This window comes from Sinocyclocheilus grahami, unplaced genomic scaffold (genome assembly GCF_001515645.1).
Source record: "Sinocyclocheilus grahami isolate Dianchi unplaced genomic scaffold, SAMN03320097.WGS_v1.1 scaffold693.1, whole genome shotgun sequence".
Lineage (NCBI taxonomy): Eukaryota > Metazoa > Chordata > Actinopteri > Cypriniformes > Cyprinidae > Sinocyclocheilus > Sinocyclocheilus grahami.
In genome coordinates, this window is record NW_015505872.1 from 451,186 (window position 1) to 476,465 (window position 25,280).

The window sequence follows — 25,280 nt, forward strand, 5'->3', positions numbered from 1 at the left end:
GATGCTTCCCCCATAAATATATTATTAAGCAACATTTCCTGCTAAGTTTCTTATTTCATTCTCATTGCTTATTTCATTCTCAACGCTATGTTGGTAAATATGCTATTGTCAAATATTGCTCGTTGTTTAAGGCTAGTTGTTCAGTAACATGTTGGTTTGCTAGGCACGCCGTAGCTTAGGCTTATTGGTTGTACTTTGACACACTGGTAACATTAACGTTACCGTTTAAACTTACCACAGCTGAGACTTGTTTTTAAATCTGTTTAAGACTGTCTGATATGAAGCAGGCTTGCTGCTTAAGGCTCATCTAGTATTGAGGATGCTGTTTCATTAAACACATCCTGTGTATGATTATTTCCATCAAGCTGTGTGTAAGTCTGTGATATGCTGTTGCTGAAAGCTATACTGTGTATCGGTAATGTGCTTGATACTTAACTTGTAGTATGTAGATTTTGCTACTAAAGGTGTTATTAATGCTAACGATTATCTGGATTGGGCAACATGCTGTTGCCTAAAACTTCGGGTATTGACAGAAGATCTTTTGCTTTAAAGCTATTAGGGTATTGGGATTTTGCTTGCTTGTTTGGGCTTATCTAGTGTTCAGTATCGTGTTTGTCGTTAGACTTTCTTGTTGCTTTAAGCTATTGGTTGTTACTGCAAGTGCTGGTACTTAGTTAAACTTGCAACAGCAAGAAGCTAATGTTTAAGTTGTTGTTTAGGCCATCTGATTGTTCTTGAAATATGCTTGCTGCTTATGGCTCAACTAGTATTGGGAATGTTATTTCCTTAAGTTCCTGACCACTGCAACATGCTGTGATTTAAGCAAGCAACAATACCAAACTTTATGCTAAGTATCTATCATTTTGACGATAGTGGTTCTGACAGAATTAAATATTTTTTTTGAGAAAACTAATATGTTTTTTGACCTTGAATGCATGTAAACCTGTTTTAGGAGACTCATCAGCTTTAATCGCCTTTTTGGTAACTTCATGACTCAAATGATGACATAACTACAACACTGCATGCTCGTAGTTTCTTTTGCACTTTCTTGTGCACCGCCGCTTTTGTGCGTGCAATTGAAGAGGACGTGCTACGAGCACAGTATAATGAATTTGTTTTTACTGACAACATCTCATCTGACCGCAGTTCACTGTTGTTCTACTGAAGCTCCCTCGTCACCTGTACCTTTTCCGTGCTAGCACCTGGCACTGAGGTGAAGTTGGAGTGTGTGTCTGAAAATCTCCCATTTGATGTGGTCGTAAAGATGTTCTGCATGTAAATAAACGCAATTCTCGTCAAGAAAAAAGAGACAGAAGCAGCAGTTGTGAGTGGGGTGGCCAAACTTAGCTCCACCCGTTAATTGCGTTAAATATTTTTTTAACGTGTTAAACTGAAAAAAATTTATTGCATGCATTAGTGTGCTAATTTTGACAGCACTAACTACGATAGTGTTCTGGAGAAAATCTCAAGTCCCTTGATCTGTAACATTTGAGTAGGCATCATCAAACCAATATATACATTTCTCTGTTAAAGTGGAACATTCATTTCAAGAACAGCAACAAAAAATGTCTCTGATACCTGAGTGTGTGTGGGCGGCAGGCCTTTCCGGCCATAGACTCCCACCAGGGCGCCTCTCTGGACAGAGATGTTGAACTTGAGGGACTGTGGCTGGTCAATGAAGAGCTGAGAGCGCCAAAAAGTTCCTGGAGGGACATCCTGTACTGCTCTACGGCCCACATCCACCTCACCTGTGTCTATGGTGTTATTCTCTTGAAAGTAAACTCCTAGAAAGAGAGATACAGTAAGATGTCATTTGTAAGAGACAGACAAACCATATTTATGCTAATAACCTACTGGAAGTAGAAGTTATTCATTTTCAGCACACGTGATTTGGCCCTCTGAGATACTGTGGTCGAATGTATGCAAGATGGAAAACAAGCTAACGGTAACTGTGAGCAATTTCCCTGTTCTATATGATCTGCCTCTGCCCATATACAGGGACATAATTAAAAAGAGATGTGTGGAAATCCACGCTGAACCATTAAATTTTTGGCATTGCAAGGAAGTTTGATTCATGCATTGAAAATCATTCATCTTGTTCATCACAAATGCCTTGTTTACAGGCAATAGATTCCATTTGTGATCATGTAAGCACTATGGCTAGTATGGCAGGAAACCAATACCATTAGAACAACCAGCAGCAGGAACTACAACAAACAATACAGTAACATCACAGTCAGTATGTTCTATAAAGGTATTAAACAACAATCTATGTGTTCAAACCGAACCTGGAACACAGATGGTGTATATGAGTGAATCTCTTTTTAAATGAAACCGTTTAAAAGTTCCTCCATTAGCAGCATATATGTTTGCATGCCAATGCAATTGTGATTCTTGCTATAGCCTCAAGTGTGATCAAACATTCAGAATAGTCTAATTTCAGAAATCGTTAAATCACTTCATACAGCATTTAATTAGCATCTTTAAACCAGCTCTTTCTGACCCTCACTCCCAAGATAAAAACACACAGTGAATTACCCAGCCAACAGTAAAGAAAAAAACTAAATTGTATACCATTATACTCTAGGGTATGTTAATGTTTATCAAAAGCATTGTTAGCCAGCTATGGTCACGAGTTTCACTGTTAGCAACATAGTTCAACGATTTGTTTTTTCCCTAAAACTTCAGCTCCAATGAACATATGATCTTGACTTGTGGACAGATTATGCTCTTGAGAAAAATAAGCAAGCTAACATGCAGAACAATCTATATCCGCCATTTCATATGAATACATATTTCATTTGACATCTTTTATTTGTCAAGACAATGAACGAGCCATTTTTGAAGAGTGCACGTGAATGCACTCTAGTAACCTGGAGGAAATCCAGATTATTACGTAAAATTAAAAACCCTGATTGAACCGAACATCTGTAAATAAAACAAAACAACAGAGAACAAATATGGCAACTGTTTACACCAGTAATCTTAGTAAACAGTCATCACTAACTAGTTCATTTCTCCAATGATATATCATGCTATGGTAGTTAAGCAGCGAGTATCCCTGGCAAAACACAACCCTTGTCAGCAGTAGGCATATTCATTTCCTGATATTAAAGGGACCTTGATGAGATTTTAGAATAAACTTGATACATCAAGTATAGTTTAATTTATAAAGATCAGCCATAATGGTAACAGGCAAGTCACTGTTTTCCAAAAGTAGTCAACTGTGGTAATATTATATGCAGAGTATAAGCGAAGCTATTTGACTTCGCAGCTCTTCCTTTAACAAGCTGGAAAGCTAATGTCTAGAAATTATACACACAAGCGCACAATGAACTCACCAACAGAAGCCTCGGCATATTCCAACCCCTCACAACATGTTATAAGGCAATTGTGCAGAATGGAGCGGTAATGGGAAAAGGAGAATAGGCTATGCTCATATGCTAGCTAATGGAGAGCAGCTGCCATTAATATTGCATTAATTATTATTGCGTAATTCCGTAGCATGCGGGCACTAACCATACGCGTGTTGCTAATGCAGTCAGTCGGTTACATAAAGAGCATGTTGGAGTGAATGAAAGAGTAATTAGAGAGGACTTGCTGACTGTTAGTTTTAATGTGAGCACGCCTATGGCCCTAAATGCTCTACAGAGCAAACGAGAGAAGTCATCTGTGAAGCTCTGATCAACAGTATTGTCCACAGGATAAAAAGAAGGGGATGGTATGCTTAAAGAATGCCAGTGGAAAAGAGGTTTGCTTTCTGTGTGTGCCAGGGATGCCCGCGGTGTTTCTTGGACATGGATATTGAATTGGCATTTGCCCATGAGAATCGCAGAGATGTAGTAGGTTTGTTTTGGCTAGATGCAAAGACTCCCTAAAGCCCTGTACTTCTCTTTCTATTTCTCTTTCTTTAGCTTCTCTCTTCATCCTAGCCATGTGATCTGCCAAACTGTCTTGATGTTTACTGTTTAAATGTGTGTGTGCATGTTTCTGTTGGTAAGAGTATTTTTTTTCTATACCACATAAAATACCACTACTATCTGACAGATATCACTGACTGGATGTCCTTAGAAATGACACTTGTCTCAGTGACTGTCTCTGGCTCTGTAAAAAGCAAAAATCTGGAAGAATGTGGGTATGTACAGGTATGCCATTACTTTTACATTTATGGTTGTTGGCACAGAATTTACACACTGCCCCTTAAAATAACAGTTCAACAAAAACAACAACAAAAAATATCACATTATTTACTAATTCTGTCATTCAGATCTTCTCAGTTTAATATAATGACATTTGGTGAAAGGTGACATTTTTTAGTGAATTAAATTGAGGTTTGTTCTTCATACAAAGCTATCTCATGACTTGACAGCCCCTAGTTGCAATGAAATATAGCTGTATAGAAAAGTATGTGGAAAATAAACTGCTGCTTTTTTGTGTTCTACAACAAAAGTTTACAATGACATGAGGGTGAATAATTATGCCAGAATTAAATGTTTTGGCTGAACTACATTAATTGATATTAGTAGTAATAATGTGGACACAATGTGAAAAAAAATATTTAGGCTATTGTTTTCATACTGAACACATTAAAAGAAAGGAGAGATGTAGATTTCTTGCTGCAGTGACAAATGACAAGCTGTTTGTGACAAAGTTTACACTCAAGCACTCAATCATGGTCATGCAACTATACAAAAACATGTCAAAAAGAGGCCTCGTTTTAAATTTTGTCATTGGGTATGGTGTGACTTTCACTGGTGTCTCACTGTATGACTAATTTGACAGCAATTTGTTTCAACACTGCACACACGCGGTGACTTTCAGTCCACAGCTGCAACAGTCAAGACTCTGGAGACACACACACTCTTACTTTCAAATGAATAGATGGAGCATAGCTGAATGGGTCTTGAGACAGGGTCTTTAAAACAATTATTTTTGACTTGACATGTCACATAAAAAACACAACCAAGTACTAAGTTTATTTCTGTATGTGCTGTCAGGTACTCCCATTGACAAAATTACTAAAATGCACATTAGTGACAGAACTGAACTTTTCCATTAAGAGGCATTTTGTACCTTGTATTGACAGGGTATCAACAGCATGAGGCTAAACCCATGAAAATCCGAAAAACACTTTTTTTGTGACTGATCACTCTGCCCTACACCTATCCTTGATTTCCCGTTTAATTCAATTGTTTCTGCCTCTCTCACTTTATACCTATTATTCACTCCCTTCAAAACACTCTCTCCATATGCTTTTATTGTCATCACCCCACTTTCTCCCTCTCTCACCATTTCTGTTGGGCCCTGAGAGACATTAACATTACACGTGCGATTTTGCCAAGTGTCTCCCCTTCTTCCTAATGCATTCAGTTGCAGATTTAGCACCTCTTTATGACTTTCAGAAAAGTCACTTGAGCAGTTTTTAATTCACTGAAGCCTGTGGAAGAGTGTCTGCATGTGCATTAGGAGAAGCAGTGTTATATTCATTAAGAGAGTGTGAGAGAGTATCATGCTTGGCTCTCTTAGTTGCTGCAGTAGGACTGAATACAGAGCTGCTCAGATGATTTGTTAAAGAATGGTGCAGCACATAAATAAGGCCCCATGAAACAATGCTAAATGCAATGTTAGGTTCCACTTCCAGGCACCAGGGATAAAAAGAAGGATAAAACTCAGTTTTAAGTGCAAGCCTACAGCTTTCACACATGTGTGAGGATGATGGAGTCTCTGAAGGGTGTGTGTTTGAATACAAAGCAGTCAGTGTGAGGAACACTAAATTATTTTCTGAAAATTACGACTGGTCTACTTTCATTTTTCAGTGTTTATGGAAATCAATCTCTTAAAAAAAACAGCAAGTCCTCATATGGTAATGACATTCCCTACAGTCCTAGTCACATACAAACACACGCACCTCTGAAGCGAGACAGGCAATCTAAAGCACATCCTGTCATTTAGGAAAGAAACTGCACTGAGGCTATTGTCCCTGCTTTGAACACACACACACACACACGTTGGTTTTTATGGTTTATGAGGACTCTCCATAGGCGTAATGGTTTTTATACTGTTCAAACCGTATTTTCGATTGCCCTACACCAACCCTACCCCTAAACCTACCCCTTACAGGAAACTTTGTGCATTTTTAGATTTTCAAAAAATTCTGAATGATTTATAAGCCTTTTAAATTACGGGGACACTCAAAATGTCCTCATAAATCACCTTCTCATTGTAATACCTATGTCATTATACAAATTTGTGTCCTCATAAACCACATAAACATGCACACACACACACACACACAGCACTTGAAGCTCTTTTATGGAGTGAATGCTTTTAGGTCAGCTGTCTCTCAAAGAAAGGTGAACTGCAGATGACAACAGCAGCACCCTCAGTTATTACTCACTTTTTCTTCACTGGAGAAGAAGAGACAGACAAATAAGTGAGTGTGTGTACGCATTTCAAAGGGTCTACAGCAGGTATGTAAGTCAAACTTTGCTGCGTGTGATGCATGTTCAGTCTGTCAGTAAGTATCTGTGTGGATTTGCTGCGCTTCTATTCATGTGTCTTTGTGTGTGGGCAGCTTTTCTATCCTTGTGGGCATGAAATGTCTGAAAATCCCACTAGAAACACAACAAAACCTGACAAAACCAGCTAGCTGGGACATCCTTGTGAGGATAAATGGTTCATGAAAGAGCTAAATATATCTAAAATTTTCTTAATAAAAGAAAATTCTGTAAGCCATTTACAGATAGAGGTTGTGGTTAGTCTATATTTATAATTATACAGCAGTTAGATTCGGTTCATTTGAGAACTGATTTCTTATTTATAGAGGAAAATCCAAAGAGTATAACATTCACAACTGTGCCGTCTTTCTCATGTCATATTGCTTAATTAAAGAACCCATGATGTGGCTTGATGAGCAAAATTTTCTGTGGGACATTCTCATTCTCATTCCGATTCGACAAATATCTGTGTAGTGCAGGATGATTCATCAATGTTTTTGGTCAGTTATCGAAGAAAAAACACTACATTTCAAAAGTTTGGGGCTAGTACAATTTAAAAAAATTTTTTATTAACTGTTGTATTCAGTAAGGATGCATTAAAATTCATCAACAGTGACCGTAAAGACAAATACATTGTTACAAAAGATTTCTATTTAAAATAAATACTGTTCTTTTTAATATTCGATTGTTAAAAAGAAGTATCAAATATATTAAGCAGCACAAGTGTTTTGAACATTGATAATAGTAATAAATGTTTGTAGAGCGTGAAATCAGCATATTAGAATTAAAATCATGTTGGTGTTATATCTTTCACTTGGATTTTTATAGGTTGCACTGAGTAAATACAACTGGATAAAACACAAACTGTCTCTGTCTTCATTTCAGGCTGCAAAGCAACAAAATGTGATTATTTTAAAAGGTTCAACAAAATGTGATTCTTTTCTATACCCACTGTATGTTGACCGAAATCGCCAGACTGCAGTTTTCTGCCTGTGTTTGTATGTGACACGTCCTTCACAGAGAGCGGTGGTGGTGTTGGTGGGCATGCATGCACAGATCAAGGTTAACTGAAGGAGCTGGGGGTGCTAGCTGCTGTCTGTATTGATTGAGAGTAAGCTGTGTGATTGTTCACATTGCTGATGGCTTCATTAACTAGCTGCTCTTCTACAGGACCCCCCTCATCCAGTTTGGCCCTCACAGCAGACTAAAGACCCACCGCTGGAAGCTTCTGCCATAGCAAATTCTCCTGCCCTGTTAACACATTAACATTCCCCCTGCACTCAATGGCATACAAATTTTTATTTCTTTTAATGAGAAAGGGAAAAAAGCAAGGTGGGGGCTAGTGCTAGGAAACAAAAGACTGACTATGCTGAATGCAAATTCTGCTCAAATAAATGTAACCTGATTGTGTCACTGCTGCTTAAGGGGAGATGAATGACTTCCCCTTGCTGTGTAACTAAAGAGCCACAGACGCCTATATAACTGCATCAAAATCAATTTACCCGCAATTTGTGACCAATTGATAAAAGCACGTCCAATTTCTTAACTCTGCTGATGACAAATAGACATTATAGAGACTGAAAATGTCTTATAGCTGATGCAAAAATGCCCTGATCTAATGCTACATCACTGCAAGCGTGGACACGTCCATCACCTCAAAAACAAACACATTACCGTAAGGGGCATCATCATAATGGCCTTCAAACATATGCCCATCCATCTTCACAGCATGAGTGTGTGTCCCTCTGTGTCTGAGTGCTTGAATTAGTACTTAAGTGAGGATACCTTGTGGGAATACACCTGCTGGTGGGTGGGAGAAAACGATACGTTTTCTGTGAGGTTATTTATTTCTTATTGTATTTGTTATTTAGGTTATGCTGTTAATCTTAAGTGCCTTACACCATGTTGACAAACCAAAAGCATCTCTTGCATTTTAATATGAGCTCTTCTCTTGATCTGCCACAACTTTGCTCTGCCCACAGTGAAATCTCACTGGCTCCTGTAAAGCACAGATGTATATAGAATGCATTAGTGCCCGCCCACTTTTTCAGCAGCCTTGGTTCTGGTATTTTTTCTATTTATTTTTCCTATAGGGATTTAAAAAAAATGCTTTGTTAAAGCGTTATATGCCATGTAACAAGCCAATCAGCTATAAGTTGAATTACAACTTTACAAACTTTAATTTGAAGCAAAAAAAGTATGTGAAAATCGGACAAAAAGACAGCGGTATTGAACGGTATACATAATGGTTTTAATTAAGGAAAGAACTACAATCCCATGAAGCATTGGGAATGACAATCTAATTCTAAAAGATGGTGAAATATAAAACTATGACTACTGGAATTTTTACTACTGGAACCCAACTGTTGCATTCTATTTTATAATATTTAAAAACATTTTAAAATATGTAAATATGCCAGCAAAGGTAGACAGAATGCCCCAAGGTGCTGTGCCACTTGATAAAAAAATAGTACAAATATTTAAATAAATAAAATTGTTATGTTTACTTTTTCATGTTTTATTTCTAATTCAAATGAAACCTATCACCTGAAGTTTGACCTTACTTTCTGTGTGTTATGAGTGTGTGACTTGTCTTGTGAATTTTAGTGCAGACAGACTTAAAATCTCTGGCAGGCATGTATCAATGAATGCATTTGATAAGTTAGCACTTTCCTTTCTGTGATGCATGTACTGTGCATCAGTGGCACTCAATGTTTGGGACTGATAGCTGTATTTACTCGCACCATTTTATCACAACAGGTGTTCAGGACCCCTTACAGCTTACAGAAGTGAACTGAATACTGTCTGTATGAACGAGTAACTGAAGTCAGCCCCCTGTTCTATTCTCACCAGAATAGCAGTAACCAAAGTAACAGTAAACATCAACACAGGCATGTCTTTTCACAATTGACATGGTGTTATTTAATAAACAAGTCGAAGTGCGAGTTCATCCGTGAAATCTTAATTAACCGACAATGGCTTTCAATTTTTGTATAATTTTTGTAGAACATAGTGTAGTGTAGAACGCAGCATCTGGGTCATTTATACCACAAAACTGATGAGAGCGGATCTGGAGAAAATACAATGACTGGATTGAAAACCCTCAAAAGAAACATGTATCTATGTTTTTTTTTTAAATACTGAAACTCTACATGAAAAAACACAACATGAATAAAACACAATTGCACTGTATGACACGATCCACTTGAGAAACAAAACAATGTAAGATATTTTATTATTATTAATATTATTTTTTAATTAAAAAAGTTTGTTTAAAGCAAGAACAAATATCTGCCAATGGGAAATTTTACTTATTCAAAAAGAAAACAAGTTTATTTTTCTTCCCGTAGTGGACAGAAAGATATTTTCCTATATTTTAAGAATTAACTCATTTCATTTTGTTAAATTTATCAGAAAAAAAGACTTGATATGTTACGTATGTCACTTTGCCTCAAGTAAATGAATCTTGATTTAAAGTAATTTGAAGTAGGCATGAAATGAAATCTATTTCTTTTTTTCTATTGTTAACGGCTCATCCATGTATGTTTAATAAAAAAATAAATGTTGTGAGCTCGTAATTTTTGATCAAAATCTTGTGAAAATGACATACTTCTTTTTGGTGATTTATGCAAGAATTCTTGAATCATTTAGTCAATTTAATCCAGCCCCTGCAAGCTCATCGCAAAATCCATTCAACAACCAATGCACTGAACCAAGTCCCTGCTCTACATATTTTCTTTTTCAATGTACATTTTTTTTAACATACTATTTAAGAAATTCCCTTTTTGTGGCGAGAGTAATAATAGTCCAACATTCACACAGCAAAGGTTTAACGAACTCACTCTTAGGCCCTGTGTCCACCAAAGCGTTTTTCCCCGCGGCTAGCGTATTTTTTCGGTAGTTCTCAATGGGAGCGCCGCGTTTTTTAAAACGCCAGGAGCGTGCCGAGCGCTGAGCGTCTTTTTCGCTCAGAGCGTCCAGGCGTTTTTTCTCGCGCCGAGAGTTGAAGAATGTTCAACTTTGGATAAAACGCTCCGCTCATCACTGTCACTTTCTAGTCAGCTAACCAATCAGAGTGCAGGAGGGGCAGGGCAAATTCCACACCGATCAACTGTCACAACTGTCATTTTGTTACAACGACATGTCAACAAGCACAACAACGGGAAAAATGGAGGAGAAATTAATATTGCTGGTTTCTGAGCATCCATGTCTCTACCAGATGACTTCCCCGGACTACCACAATGTAAATTTGAAAAATAATGCCTGGAGGAACATTTCCTTTGCCTTGGGTCTACCAGGTAAGCAGCCAGTACCTAGACAACTAGTTAGGAAATAAGGAAAAAGCTATGTAGCCTAGCTTGCAAACCATTTTGTTTGTTAAAATGTATATATGTAACGTTAATGTCTGGCAGTCAGAATATTTTTCTTGCTTCAGTTGTTTTGTTTTTGTTTTTTTTAAACGGACTAATCTTTTTGTCCATATAAACTTCAGTAGAAAAATGTGTAAAACGTGGAAGTACCTGAGGGACACATATAAAAGACAGAAAAATGAAGAGAAAGAGAGAAAGAGGCCAGGTTGAGGGGCAGCAGGAGGCAATCGGAGGTGGAAGTTTATGTCCATTCTAAACTTTCTGGAGCCTTACATCCAGGACAGGGACACCTCTAGCAATTTCAGTCAAAAGCTCTCCTTGAGTCCCTGGTAACACCAGTGGAGGTAGTGTAGCATACTATGTGAACTTCAATGTTAAAGTGATGCTATATCTGTTTTGCTGCTATATCTGTTTAATAAATTGCAATCATTGACGTTTTTTTCTGTTAAAGGAATTATTAGGCAATTATTAATAGTAGTAATAGCAGCAGTATATGTTATCAATAAATTGCTATATATATTTTTTTATTATAATTTTTTTTCCCTCACAGACAACAGATGAGAATGCACAATTCCTGTCACTGACCCAAACCCAGGCCAACAGCACACAGCCTAGATCTCCCAAATCCCCTGATGTGCCAGCACCCTGCACACCTGAAATACCTTTGCGCCGCACTCTGGCTCCAAAGAGAAAGTCTGAGCCAGATATCTCAGAATATCAGCTCTGTGTCCTGAAGGCAATTAATAATGATGACGATGACGAGCATTTTCTCTTAAGTTTATCTGGGGCTTTGAGATGCCTTCCTCCACTTCAAATTGTGCCCTGCTCATCCGAAAGTACTCCTTGAACTGGCTTCCATCCAACTTCAGTTCTTGGACCAAACGATGATACTCACCGAGCTGTTTTCGCACGCCCAAAATCTCATAAACTCACACAGACCGGCGGGTCCGTCCTTTCTTTTTACGTGGTTCAACCACCCCTCCATCCAAAGCAAGGACCAGAGCAAGTACTCTACATTGTGTCAACGTTTTAGTCAGAAACAAATTATCTACCAAATTAGATACAAGTAACAGTTTAGCGGATATTCTGTATCATAGCAACCAAAGCGTCTCAACTGAAAAAACGCTGCGCCACAAAAAGCGCTCTCAAGCTCTCGCAGCTGGGCGTTTTCAGCAGAGTGCCTGGTGGACACAGGGCCTTAAAATGCAGTTGTGAATGCTGAAAGTTTAAGTCCATTTATAACTGAACTAAGCATGAATGGAACTGAATTTAGCACTGTAAAACATGACTGACAGCCATTTCTGCTGCTGTTTGAGCGTAGCCAATGTGTGTTTCTGAGTGCATGTAAAAATGGCACTCCATTTCACTGGTCAGTAGGTTTGTGTGACAGCTAATATTAAGGACAGAGTGAATCCTACTTTCAAGAGAGAGAAAGATAAAGAAAGAGAGATTCTGGGTAGAATGCCAGGGCATTTCGCAATTCTCACTACTTGGCTTCATGGTCTGAAAGGCCCAGACAATCCCACAAACTCATTTATTGTGCATTCTGCACACACACAGCCCACTCATATTCTCCCATTAAAACACTCTCTTCTTTGAACTCAATATTTTCACCTAAATGTTTTTTGGCTCATCTTCCTGATTCCCAGACTGTTCCCGGACATGTCTGCAACAGCCGTGACAGCCGAAACATCAAAGCAGCCGCCCTGATACTGTAAGACTAGTGTCTAAATGCTGAGGAATGTAAGCCTGTTGCTTTCACAAACACAGAGAGGATTATACTCACCACAGAATACTGAAACGCACACCCGAGTGCCAGGAAAGATGGCATGGTGCAAAGAAAATGGTTTTGGAGTGAGTGATTTCCATTTGTGTGTGGGAGTGTTTGTGGCTGGGGTGGGGGTGGCAGTGTGTGTGGGTGTTTGTTTAGCTCAAGTTATGTTTATTTAAGGGAGTGTGGGTCTTCATGGCAGAGGGTCCTAGAGGTGTAGTTGTGTAGGAGTGAGTCTGTTTGGTAATTTTCTCTAGCCTATTACTGTGTGTGTGTTCTCCAGTCTGTTTACTTAATGCAAATGTGTTTTGTGCTGGTGAAGGGGCTTGAACAGATTGTGCCTGTGCCATATTATGCATCAGTGCGTGAGTGGGTACGTGTGCGTTTGACCCTTACTGTTCTCAGTAGACAGGGCAGTAACTGCGTTGGTTGCCGTGGCGTCAGATTTGACCTGGCCGTTCTCAAAAGCATAGCCCTCAGTCTCTTGCAGCTGCCAATTCAATCCAAAGAGATGCATGGCTGTGGAGAGAGAGACACAAGAGAGAGAAATGATCACTTAAGAATAAAGGAACAGGATGCAATGGATTCAGAAGGAGTGAAAATGCTGTAATGTAATGTAATCAATATTAAAAAAGTTTGCCCCTGTAAAACATCTTTACGGATGGTTGCTAGGGCCAGTTGCTATCAGGTTGATGGCCCAAGTCACCTTCACTGCCAAGTTTCTATGATTTTCTGGCTCCTGAATATGACTTGGGACCCTCTTTCATTGTCTAAGGGATCTTTATTGTCTGGTTTGACCACTTAGAAAAGTAACAGGACATCTTGTACTTAAGTCATATGATTTCAACATTTATTCATGCAACATAAAATGAGTGGGAGAAGTTACCTGCTAAAGATTAACATATAAAGAATCAACAAAAGTAATGGTGATACTTCCCATTTTATCCACCACTAGAAAAAATGGTCGCAATTCATATTTTTTATGGAATACTGCAGAATTTATTATAAATGATTCATGCACATCATTGTTTTTTTCCAACTCATGCCATCATAATCTTTAATCTTTAATCAAAAACAAAGCCCCTTGCCCCTCACAACAACATCTCTTCCTTGATGATGTGTACACAGGCGCAGGGCAATAAAACTGTCTTATGGCCAGACGAGTTTCAATCCCTCTCCTCCAGCAACCTGTCACTCACATGAAACCATCGCATAAATTAGCAAGCGACAGTAAACTAACAATCCAATCCATTCCCGATGGACAAAATCAAGAACTGCTCTACATTTTTCTTTTTGTTTGAAAAGCTGTTTCACTTGGAAAAATGTCACAATAGTGAAGAAAAGTCAGTCGCAATTACAGATACAAGGCAGCTTTAAAGATAAATTCTAATAAACGTTGTCAAAAAAATTTATCAGAGAGATGTTGTGTAATCAAGCCCCTATAATGACCTTTTGAAAGAAGAATAAACAGCTACATGTCTTGTATTGATTTGTTTGTGCATTATTTTACACAAAGGAACTCTTTAAATAGTCATTGTTATGTGTCAAGTGAGAACAACAGTTAAAATAGCTCTAAGATACTAGAGTAGCCTTAGCTGATGAATTTGGTATTAGTGACAGGAGAGACTGTGTGGCTGTGCTGTGGACTAATATGTTTAAACAGCTGCTTTGGCTGTCTCATTTCACTTGTTCCTGAAATGTCTGAATGTTTTTACCAAACCGTGCTTGGAATTCAAAGGTTTGAAAATTGGTCTGAAAACATTTGGCCTGTACAGAATATTTGTGACACAAGGTTCAATTCAGGTGTGGCTAGAAACACAACTGGCTACATTTCAGGGTGGGTTTGCCAAACGTTCTTTCACGGATTCTGCAAACGGCCCCTGTGGGCAGCATGACGACCTGCGTGAATCAGCACCCATTTGAGCATGTTTTGTTTCCCTGGGGATGCGTCTAAAGCACATGCTTGGAAAGGTCATACAGGATAGTGTACAATCTGTAGGAACTAAGCCATCATGAGGCCTGATCCTTATATGGGGAACCAGTTGGCTGTAAACTGAGAGGAAATACAGTGAAATGTCAAGGGGTTGACAAAAATACTGCTCGAAAATAGTTGTAATGGAGGAATAGGTAGGTTGTTCATTTTGCAGACACTGAGGAAAACACTGCAGCGATTTGTGGAAGCTTTCTCCATTTCAATCTTAACCCTACCCGGATCAAACCCATAACATATATACAGTGGGGAAAAAAAGTATTTAGTCAGCCACCAATTGTGCAAGTTCTCCCACTTAAAAAGATGAGAGAGGCCTGTAATTTTCCTCATAGGTATACCTCAACTATGAGAGACAAAATGAGAAAAAAAATCCAGAAAATCACATTGTAGGATTTTTAAAGAATTTATTTGCAAATTATGGTGGAAAATAAGTATTTGGTCAATAACAAAATTTCATCTCAATACTTTGTTATATACCCTTTGTTGGCAATGACAGAGGTCAAACGTTTGCTGTAAGTCTTCACAAGGTTTTCACACACAGTTGCTGGTATTTTGGCCCATTCCTCCATCCAGATCTCCTCTAGAGCAGTAATGTTTTGAGGCTGTCGCTGGGCAACACGGATTTGCAACTCCCTCCAAAGATTTTCTATGAGGTTGAGATCTGGAGACTGGCTAGGCCACTCCAGGACCTTGAAATGCTTCTTACGAAGCCACTCCTTCGTTGCCCGGGCGGTGTGTTTGGGATCATTGTCATGCTGAAAGACCCAGCCACATTTCATCTTCAACCCAGAACCTTAAGGGGACAATTCACCCAAAAATAAAGCTTCTTGAAGATTCTAAAAGAAAATGTTATCTCATATATGTCATTCACAGATTTAAGTATGTCTATGCACTAAACAGATCTGAGAGCTACAGTATAGCAGAGGACAATATTATGTCATACAATATAATATTATAATAGTGGCTTCATTTCGGTCTGTTTCTCACACAAACTACAGTATCAGCTTCAGGAGATTATCATATACTTTTATGATACATATTTTGTCCTATTTGGAGCTGAATTGCCTGTCTTCTCTGTATGTGTTTATTGCATAGCAAAGAGCAGCATGAAAGTCCCTTAAAATGTTTCAGTGTTCAGCAGAAAACAGAAAGTCATACATACAAGTTTGAATCAACATGAGATTGAAAAAAATACTGTATTTTCATGTTTGGCTGAACAATTTTACAACAATGCTATTTAGAGCCTTAATCTAGTGGTAATTGTGATGTCCCCGTGATTTGTGATATCATTAGTTGTTTTTGTCTTGCATTAGTATGAGAATCTCATTGGAGATACTGTATATGGGTCCTTGTATGTAGGTGTGTGTGGTAGCTGTGCTGAGGTGGGCTGCTCTGAGGGGACATACTGATCCTCTCTCTGAGTAACAGCAGTGTTAGCTGCAGACGTTGGCTCTAATAAAGGTAATTTAGACCCGCCAACAACCCCCACTGGGTCTCTTCATGCCCCCAGAGTACACACACAACCTCCCCACATAAATCATTCTCCTTCTCTCTGTGCTGGTGTATTTGTGTGTGTTTACTTGTGTGTGTAAAGTTTCTTATGTGTGCTTATTATCTGGAGCTGTAGGCTTTCGCTGGTATTCCTGAAATGTGCAGCTAAAGCTCTCCAGCTCGTTGTAACATCATACAACTAAAGCGCTCCAACGACATGGAGCGTTAATGAGAGAGAGTATAGAATAGTTGAGGTGCGAGAGAGTTTCATTAAAGTATTTGAGCAGTAATTGGCTTATAAAATTCCTTAAGCTCATCCTCCAAACTCACTCTATATCTTTCTGTCTGGTCCTCTCTCACTCTTTCTCTCATTAAATTAGATACCCGCTGGGTCAGCCCGTTCACGGTGCAGCCAATGTCCAGCACTCTGACCTTAGCCGAAGCAGGGGGTTACGGGAGAGTGGGCGGTATTGACTTCTCCGGCAGAAAGACGGCCACCCCCTGCTGATCTGATTGAGCTGCTCGCCGACACATGTTTGAGCAGGCTACTCCATTAACTTTCGGCATCGTAAACGAGAAACGAATATGGAAGTGCAAAGTTTTTCACCTCTGTATCGAATTCTTATTGTTAATGAATCAGTTTCTTGATGGTCAGTTGGATTCACTTGTTGCAATATCTGAAACTGAAACTAGTGTGGATGAATAAATAAATCTTAAAAAGAAGATAAAATTTATGGGCACGCATGGATCTAAGAGACACAGGGCATTCGGGAACAATCATGCATGTGTATGGAACACATCCAGGATATTAGAATACAAATGCGCCTAGTGCAAAACAAAAAAGCGTCTAGTTCTCTCAGCTGACAAAGAATGTAAATTGGCTGTTAGGTTTTTTCCTCATTTCCTTTCCCTCGGTTGTCTCGCGAGTGCTAAAACAGCAAAAGGTGGGCAAGATCATGGGAGGTGGATCGCTTTGTTGATGAGGCTTGGGAAGGGAGCGATGAATGATAAAGCAGGCTTCAGAGAAAGACCAATTCTACATGGGGTGAGTGGAGAGAGAGAGAGAGAAAGAGGGCAATGGAGGGACGCACAATGCCTGATCAGTTTGGAAGTGGGCCGCTACTGCCTCAGGTGTATGCAGAATGAATGAAAAAGAGAGGAAGGAAGAAAGAATGAGTTTTCACCAGGGCAGGGTTCACATGCAGAGTGGTAAGATTTACAGTTAACTAAATGCAAGGCAACTTATACAAGGCAGGATTGGTGGTTATATAACCAGTGGGACTCGCAATGCTATCGAGGACCCAGTGATGCTTCATCTTAAAATACAGCTCCATATTTCTCACTGTATGTCACTTATGATCATTAGCAAGAGGATGGGGAAACTGGCTTTCTGTGACTCAATGAGAAACTATTTTCAGAATTAGTGTGAGGAAAAAAAACAGCAAGCAACACCAACAAAACTGAAAAAACAAAACAAAAAAATTAACAGTCGTGAACCATTGCATTTAACTGCGAGGGAGACACGCCAATGAATGAAAAAGACTTTCTGCAGCAATAAATCAAGGGCAAAACCAAACGTCCTTCCATCCCTCAGAGTGTTGTGAGTAGCCGCTGACAGCCTGTCCCCTGAGCATTTCCAAATCACCCACATAAATTACCTCAAACTCTCACCGTCCTTATTTACAATCATCAACCACTTTTTGCAAGGCACCAAAGCTACATTTTTGTATGCTTATTAAAAAAAAAAATACTTATGTGTATTCAGAAATTTCATCAATGTCAATCAAAACTTGCTTTTTCGAATTCAGGGTGAACAAGGTACAGATTTAAAAAAAATGACTCAGACTATTAATTATTCTAAAATAATTTAGTGAAAAACATAAGTGGGAGGACAAAGCAGCTCGCTAAACTGTGAAAATAAGAGTGCACTGTGGAAAGACTGAGTTATTATTTTCTCCAGAGTGTCACTACTCATTCGTGGAGACAGAGACCGAATGAAAAACTCTGCCTGGCTGTGCCTAAATGTAAAATGCTTTTCAGAGGTGTGAAAAGCTGTGAAGTATTTATGAACAGCTTCTCCATCTTTTAAAACAGGATTGAGGAAATCTTGGCATGCCATGCTTCCTCTGGCTGGTGTTTGGTACACTGGAGTCCCTTTATGAGTTTCTCCAGCTTTTGGCCTCAATGCTAGAAGCAAGGTGGAGAGGCCATCGGCACTCTGTTCAGAAGAGGTAACTTACTCACCATGTGCAATCACTTTACTCAGAAAAAGGGAATAGTTGAGGGAGGGTGTATAGATGTCTTGGTTGCGAAGTCATGCTTTGCTCATGAATGCACAAATAATTTAACATGATATTTTTTTTGTTTTGCTAAATAAATAGTCAATTTTACATATTGATTCGGAGATCAGGTCTGTAGTCCAAGAAAAAATAAAAACATGAAAAAGCTAAAATATCCCAAAGGTGCTTGAAAATAAAGTATATGCAGGATGTGCACAGTTATTCTAAAGAACAGTGGACAGCTTAACTGCTTAGGATAAAAAAAGGACTTGTGAACAACTATGAAATGAAAACAGCTGGAAAGGCATATGCTGGCATGAAGGCCTTCCATCAGGACTTGTGCTGCATCAGTCTTGCCTCAGAACTCTCTTTTCCAGAAGCTCAAGGAGCAGTTAAGTGAGTAAAAAAAATCAGGTCTGAGGCCCATTCAGTTAACCTGTCATTCTAGTGAGATTTTAGTGGCGGTTAGAGGAGCCTCTCAACATGTTTGAGGTATCTGAGTGAACTTCCATCCAGCCATCCTCAGAGGATGTGGTATTGATCGAGCGTTCATGAAAAATCTCTATGTGGCTATGTTACCCCTGTTGAACAAGGACAGAGGGAGAGAAACCTGATTTCCCTGTTCTCTGTCTGTCTTGTTGTGTGGGTGTGGGCTTAGCGGAGATGGCTGGGGTCTGACACACCAGATGGGACTGACAGAGAAAAGGCTCTGGGTTTTCTTAGTAGCTGGAAGAGCTGCTGACGCATAGCGAGCGACGCATTGTTTGCTGTGTGAAACCAAAGAGGAGGATATGTTCTCCATCTGCAAAGTTGACAGTGTGAGACACCGTAAGACCAAGACGCTGCATACACTGAACTCGTTTTACTCAAAATATAATGCATTATTGTGCATAATTAAAGACACATCCACCTGCAGAAGAACCATCACGTCATCAGTTTTTACAGAAGTTTACAGAAAAAATTCCACTGTGTTTACTTGATAACTGCATAGATATGCATCTTGTCATTTAAGGCTAGCTTGGTTGTAATGCTTTATGAATCAAATATTATAGGTCTCTCTCTTTTTTAATACATACAACTAGTCAGAGATTCATTAGGATACTTTTTAACTGCACTTTTTGCATAGTCTGTTTAATCCAACCAGATAAGACAAATTACAAGTATTAAATCAATTTAGTGTTGCAGCATAATATTTTCTAACTTATTGATTGATTTGTTTAGCCTTCACTATTCAGATGTTGAAGTGGCCTAGCAGCAGTTTTAAGAAGACTCATAAATTCATATTATGATTTATATAATAATACCGATTATAATTCTTAGTATTAAGTGCATATGCTACACAGCAAAACTTTTCAAATAGATTAAAATAACAGAAGCATAAATGTACTGCATATTGGTTGGAACCCAGCAAACAGGGAATGTTCTCAAAACATCATCTAACAATCGGGCCCTGTTCTCTCAAAGTTATGAACAAATGTCCTTCTAATAACGCAAATAGAACATTAGCCCTGTTTCTCTGATGTTCTAACATCTGGTCTTTAATAATGTTCTCAAAACGTTAGCACAAATACATTAATAATACATCATTCTGGAATTTTTTTTTCTGAAACATTTTAGTTGGACATGTTTAGGGAACAGTAACATTCGCATAATGTTTGCAAAATGATAAAACTGAATGTTCCCTAACTGTTCACATAACTAAGGGAAAACAAAAGGTTTTTATATTACTTTTTTTAAAATCTGGATGTTTTGAAAGTTCAGAAAACATTTAGAAACAATATTTTAGTTACTTAATATGAATGGACAAAACGTTCTTATATTATAATTTTGTTAGCTGGAAATAATCCAGTTGGACTAAAAGCAGAAAGAAAAGGGATGATCAACAACAAAGCATATAATATCTCAGTTAAATATGTTTTAGAAATATCAGGCAAAAAATGTGGATACGGTTATGCTCCAAAACTCAAAGTGGTGTAAGGCCAGTAATGCAACTTGTCACCGGCACCGCTGTCAGGAAACTGCTGTGATGTGTGATTCTAGGGCTCTGCAGGTGGACAATATTCAAGTACATTGCCTTGTAAGAAAATATAATTTTAGTATTCTCCTGTGGAAAATCTGGCCTATGTTTAAAAATAGGCTTGTTTTTAAAATAACAGTTAATTCCTCAGATTTAGGTAGTGATGGTTAAAGGATTGTCAAACACTTTAAGTAGGTCTAACTTATTATTAACCTAAACTTTATTAATTCTGTGCAGTAATTTGGGAGGAGCAGAAGTCATTTAGTAAATGAAAACTCATTTGGTAAATCTATCGGCAAGCCCATTTGTGGAAACATCTTGAACAGGAAGAAAAAGTGCAGTAACAATGTTCCATTGTGTATTCCCATAACATCAGTCATTTGAAATAACAGGTTTTGGAACGCAAATTCAGAGGGATAATGAGGTCTGATAATGAAAGCTGGGACGGGACAAGGAACAGCCACAGATAAAAGAAAGTGAGAAGAAATCTGTTTTCGGGCTTGGTAATGTTTGGCCCCTACAGGGCACTGTCATGATTAGCACTCCATATATTTCCATAATTCCTGTGATGCTCTTAAATGTCCTGCTGTGTGCATCTTCAGGAATCTTAAAATGCAGTAATGATCAGACCTGCTGTGGGTCTGGCCAGCGACACCCCGCTGGTTGTAAGCAAGACACGGTACAAACGCTATCTTCATAATGACGCTGATAATAACTAACAACTTTCTAGTATGATAAGACTTTAAAAACAACAATTCAAAAAGTCACATGATGCATTTCTTCCAGCAAACTTTTTACTTTGCATGAACAGGCCAAATAAGCTGATATTATTTCATAAGGCCAGTGCACATCTAAGACGACGAAGATACAGAATAAAAGAGATGGCCATTATGGACCAATTATTTTGTGACGCTGGATGAAAACTCTGTAATCTTGTTTCTTTCAGTCTCTCTAGATGGTTGTGATATCTGCTCTATTAGCAGCTGTATTGACAAAAGCAGCAGACCTGGCTGTGGAGTGTCAGTAAATAGCTCTCTGGAAGCTGATGAACTGTCTCCAATACAGTGCAATAATTAACTCTGAAATGGATTTGGCTTTCTATCTAAAGAGAAAAAATAGCTTTTGTTATTCAGCCACTCTGCTTACTGATCACACAGAGAATCCAACTGCTTTCTTTAAACCTGTTGAACACAGCTCTAACACTGAGCAGGCTTTAATACTGTACATCTTGTCAATCCCAGCAGTGAAAAATTGAACTACAAAATGACTTCTCTCAACGTGACACAAAAGCGGACAATAATGAAAGGCCACTGACTGAACAAATGCATTCCTATTTGGATATAAAAGGGACTCACTGATGCTGTCCTCTCATCCCATGACTTTATGATAAAAGAGGGCCGCTGGATCTCTACAGCACTGAATAGGTTTGGAGCAATATTGCACTGAGAAAGGAAAAGGAGGGCACTTCATTTCCTCTTATTGACTTTGGAGGCCAGTCTTGACGTCATCAATACAAAGAATTGTATTGAATTGTGCCTGTCTTTGTGTGTTCTCTGTGTCTGATTGCTAAGAGGTTTCACCTCTCAAGTGAATGTGACAATTTCTGCTAATTTTTTGTCAATAAGTGCAGTTGATTGGATCACATGGCACGTTCTACAAATATCATTAGGTGTTCTTTTACTTTATTTTTGTGAAACCAATGTACTTTGGTCTACAATGTTATCATGAACTAACAAGGAACATGAGTATTTTTATTAACTAACATTAACAACGATTAATAAAGTCTGTAACAAATGTAATGTTCATTGTTAGTTAATGTTAGTTAACTAACATTAATAGGTTTTGTAAAGTTTTTTGTAAAGTTATTGTAAAGTGTTACCAATATCATATAATGCAGTAATGATGATCATGCACTATATTAAATGTATGCATTTATTTGATGTAATAATTTTTTTTCAATTAAAATTAATATATAAATGTAAATCAGCACCGCATATACAATGATATTTACCTATATATTTTAGATCTTAATTTTTATGTTACAACAGTACTTATAATGCAGAATTTAAATCATTATTTACATTATAATGATAAGAATGAGGTGTTTTGAGTTACAGAGGGGTTTCAGAGGGATTATAATAATTCTAATAACAAGCTTAATTTTCTTTATGCAAAAAGTTCTTTTTTTTCCTTTTGATTTTGGAGTGAAATATGGCATGTTTTGGAGATTTTTGTCAGATTCAACCACATATAACAGTCTGAAGTGGATGAATGACATTTGAAGATTAAGCACATATTTTTCCTTAAGCTTACAGAAGAACAAAAATTTCAGTTCTATTTTGGAATATATCCGTGAGAACCACCATATAACAGAAAGTCTGTTATACCTCTCTCTCTCCTCCCTTTCTCTCTGTATGTGCTTTCCTTCTCTCTTCAGTAACAGAACCATTACAAAAATGGCCAGGAGTAAAGAACACTCATATTGTAGCAGAAGATTGACTGAAGAAAAATAAACAGATGTCCAATGCCTGCCGTATCATTGTCTCTCCCATGCGGTTCAACAAAACCATCGTGCCTTTGAGACAAACCAGCCCACCTCACAGTGCAAAACAGCATCTCTACAGGCCATTCACAAATCCTCTCATCAATGTGACATTTGTATGGAATGAGGAAACAACTGGCTCCATTCAGAGAGGAAGCTAAACAAGGCTGTCTACATTTGGTACACAGTATGTGATAAATACTGAATGAAAGCAAACTTAAAACCATGACGATGCAACAGGAAAATAAATGTTTGTCTGTCGATGTGGCCACATTCTGCTACTATGGCAACAAAGGCTACATGGACCACTGTGCAGGTGACTGAGTAATAGACAAAAATTTGCAGTGGTTTCCATGGCAATGTAATTGACAAAGCAGTTGATTTTTAAATAGTACTCCACAGCCATAACAACATTTTGCAGGTTTGCTAGGGGTAACCTGAATGAAATTATAGCTACATAAACTTACTTAAAAATCAAGTAGTAAAAATTCTGAATATATAAGGCAAAGTGGTTTGGGGGACATGATGCCCTCCCTTTATTCAGGAGCTGCAAAGTAGGGATGTGCAAAACTACATGTATTTTGGGTTGCCCGAATAGGAAGCAATAAATCATTACTTAATAATACAATAATATTATATGCAAATATAATAAAAATAAATATAATTAAATAAATTGAGACATACATTTAGATAAATTGTTATTTATTTTAAAATAATGTATTAATAATTTTAAAATAAATAATAATAATAAATAAAATTCTTCAATCACAGTTCAATAATTCCAGGTTTCAGGGTTGTCTTGGCATTCAGGATGCAGAGTGTTAAAGTAACTAAAACAGAAAGCAGAGGTTCCAAGATTATTTTTTATCTTAAAGGGATACTCCACCCCAATATGAAAATTTTGTCATTAATCACTTACCCCCATGTGGTTCCAAACCCGTAAAAGCTTCGTTCATCATCGGAACACAATTTAAGAGATTTTGGATGAAAACCGGGAGGCTTGTGACTGTCACATTGACTGCCAAGTAAATAACACTGTCAAGGTCCAGAAAAGTATGAAAAGCATCGTCAGAATAGTCCATCTGCCATCAGTGGTTCAATCTGAATTTTATGAAGCGACGAGAATACTTTTTGTACGTGAAGAAAACAAAAAATAACGACTTTGTTCAACAATTCGTCTCCTCTGTGTCTCTCCGTATCACTGTAGCGCCATTTTGGAGAATATCCACTGAACGCAAGCAGCGTACGCTACGTTTTGATTTGAAACAGCGCATCCTTGTGTCGCGGCTGACACAGAAGAGTGTACGCTGCTTAAGTGATTAATGACAACATTTTCATTTTGGGGTGGAGTATCCCTTTAACACAACAAGTGGTGGTGTTTAAAAGGGGGTGAATTTAAATCTAATTTTCAGAGAGGTTTTTGTCTAAACGTTAAATTAAACTCAGAATACTAATAAAAAAAAAAACAGAAATAAAGAAATATATAAAACTAGTTGACTTCATTAATCAACCATCTATGTATACTTTAAAGCATCAGGGTTTCACCTACCAATGCAGTAACAGAGCAGTACAGAGAGCAGTACGGAGACAGCCATGGCACTGAGGGCCGTGCACCTCCATGAGCAGTACTTAGAGGATTTCTTGAACTTGAAAGCGCTGCGGGAGAGTGTGTTGCGGGGCAGGGGCCGTGTGGGGGGCGAGTAGACTGCCCCCGTGGCCATGGTGTAGCCTGGCGTGGCCGTGCTGAACAGAGGAGTGGTGCCGGTGCCTGTCTTAAAGAGAAAGTGCCTGAGAGAGACAAATAGAGAGAGACAGAAAGAGAAAAGCCATGAACATTTTCTCTCGTTTTAAAAGATACACATTTTTTAAGTATTTTCTTTTCATTTTGCATTGAACAGCTTTAGGCGATAAAGATTAATGCCAAGAAATTGTAAGATCTGATACAGTTCATAAAATCAGAAACGGTTTTGTTATTTTTAAAGCATTTAACAATCACATCTATAACTATTCATGGAAAGCTTGGTATATTAACTCTAAATGAGTTTAAATGAATAGATGCAGTAGCACAGATTGTTCACAGAGTGGGGCTCAGTACAGGAAGTGAGGCGTACAGCCCTCTTAAACTGCCTTGCTCCTGTACGTCTCCCCCTAAGCTAGTGTCACCCTCTCCTGCTGATTGGCACTTAAAGTATGGTTGGCTAACAGAAGCCCTTGGCATGTGGTAATTATGCTGGGCAGATATTACCAGCACATTTATTAAGCCGGCCCTTTCTGTTTGCTTGAACACCACAGTGAAAATCTAGCCCTCTTCACTTTTCAACCT

At 38.3% G+C, this 25,280-nt stretch overlaps 1 protein-coding gene across 1 annotated transcript in view; it reads right to left on the reverse strand.

The window, feature by feature from the left end:
* Nucleotides 1-25,280, reverse strand: part of LOC107559630 (teneurin-3-like) — a 308,103-nt gene that overhangs the window by 90,606 nt on the left and 192,217 nt on the right. The window contains exons 7-9 of the mRNA XM_016243524.1: nt 24,507-24,745; nt 13,035-13,157; nt 1,579-1,784 (exon numbers count right to left, since the gene is read on the reverse strand). Of these exons, the coding sequence (XP_016099010.1) occupies nt 1,579-1,784; nt 13,035-13,157; nt 24,507-24,745 (568 nt within the window). The remainder of the gene's footprint in view (nt 1-1,578; nt 1,785-13,034; nt 13,158-24,506; nt 24,746-25,280) is intronic.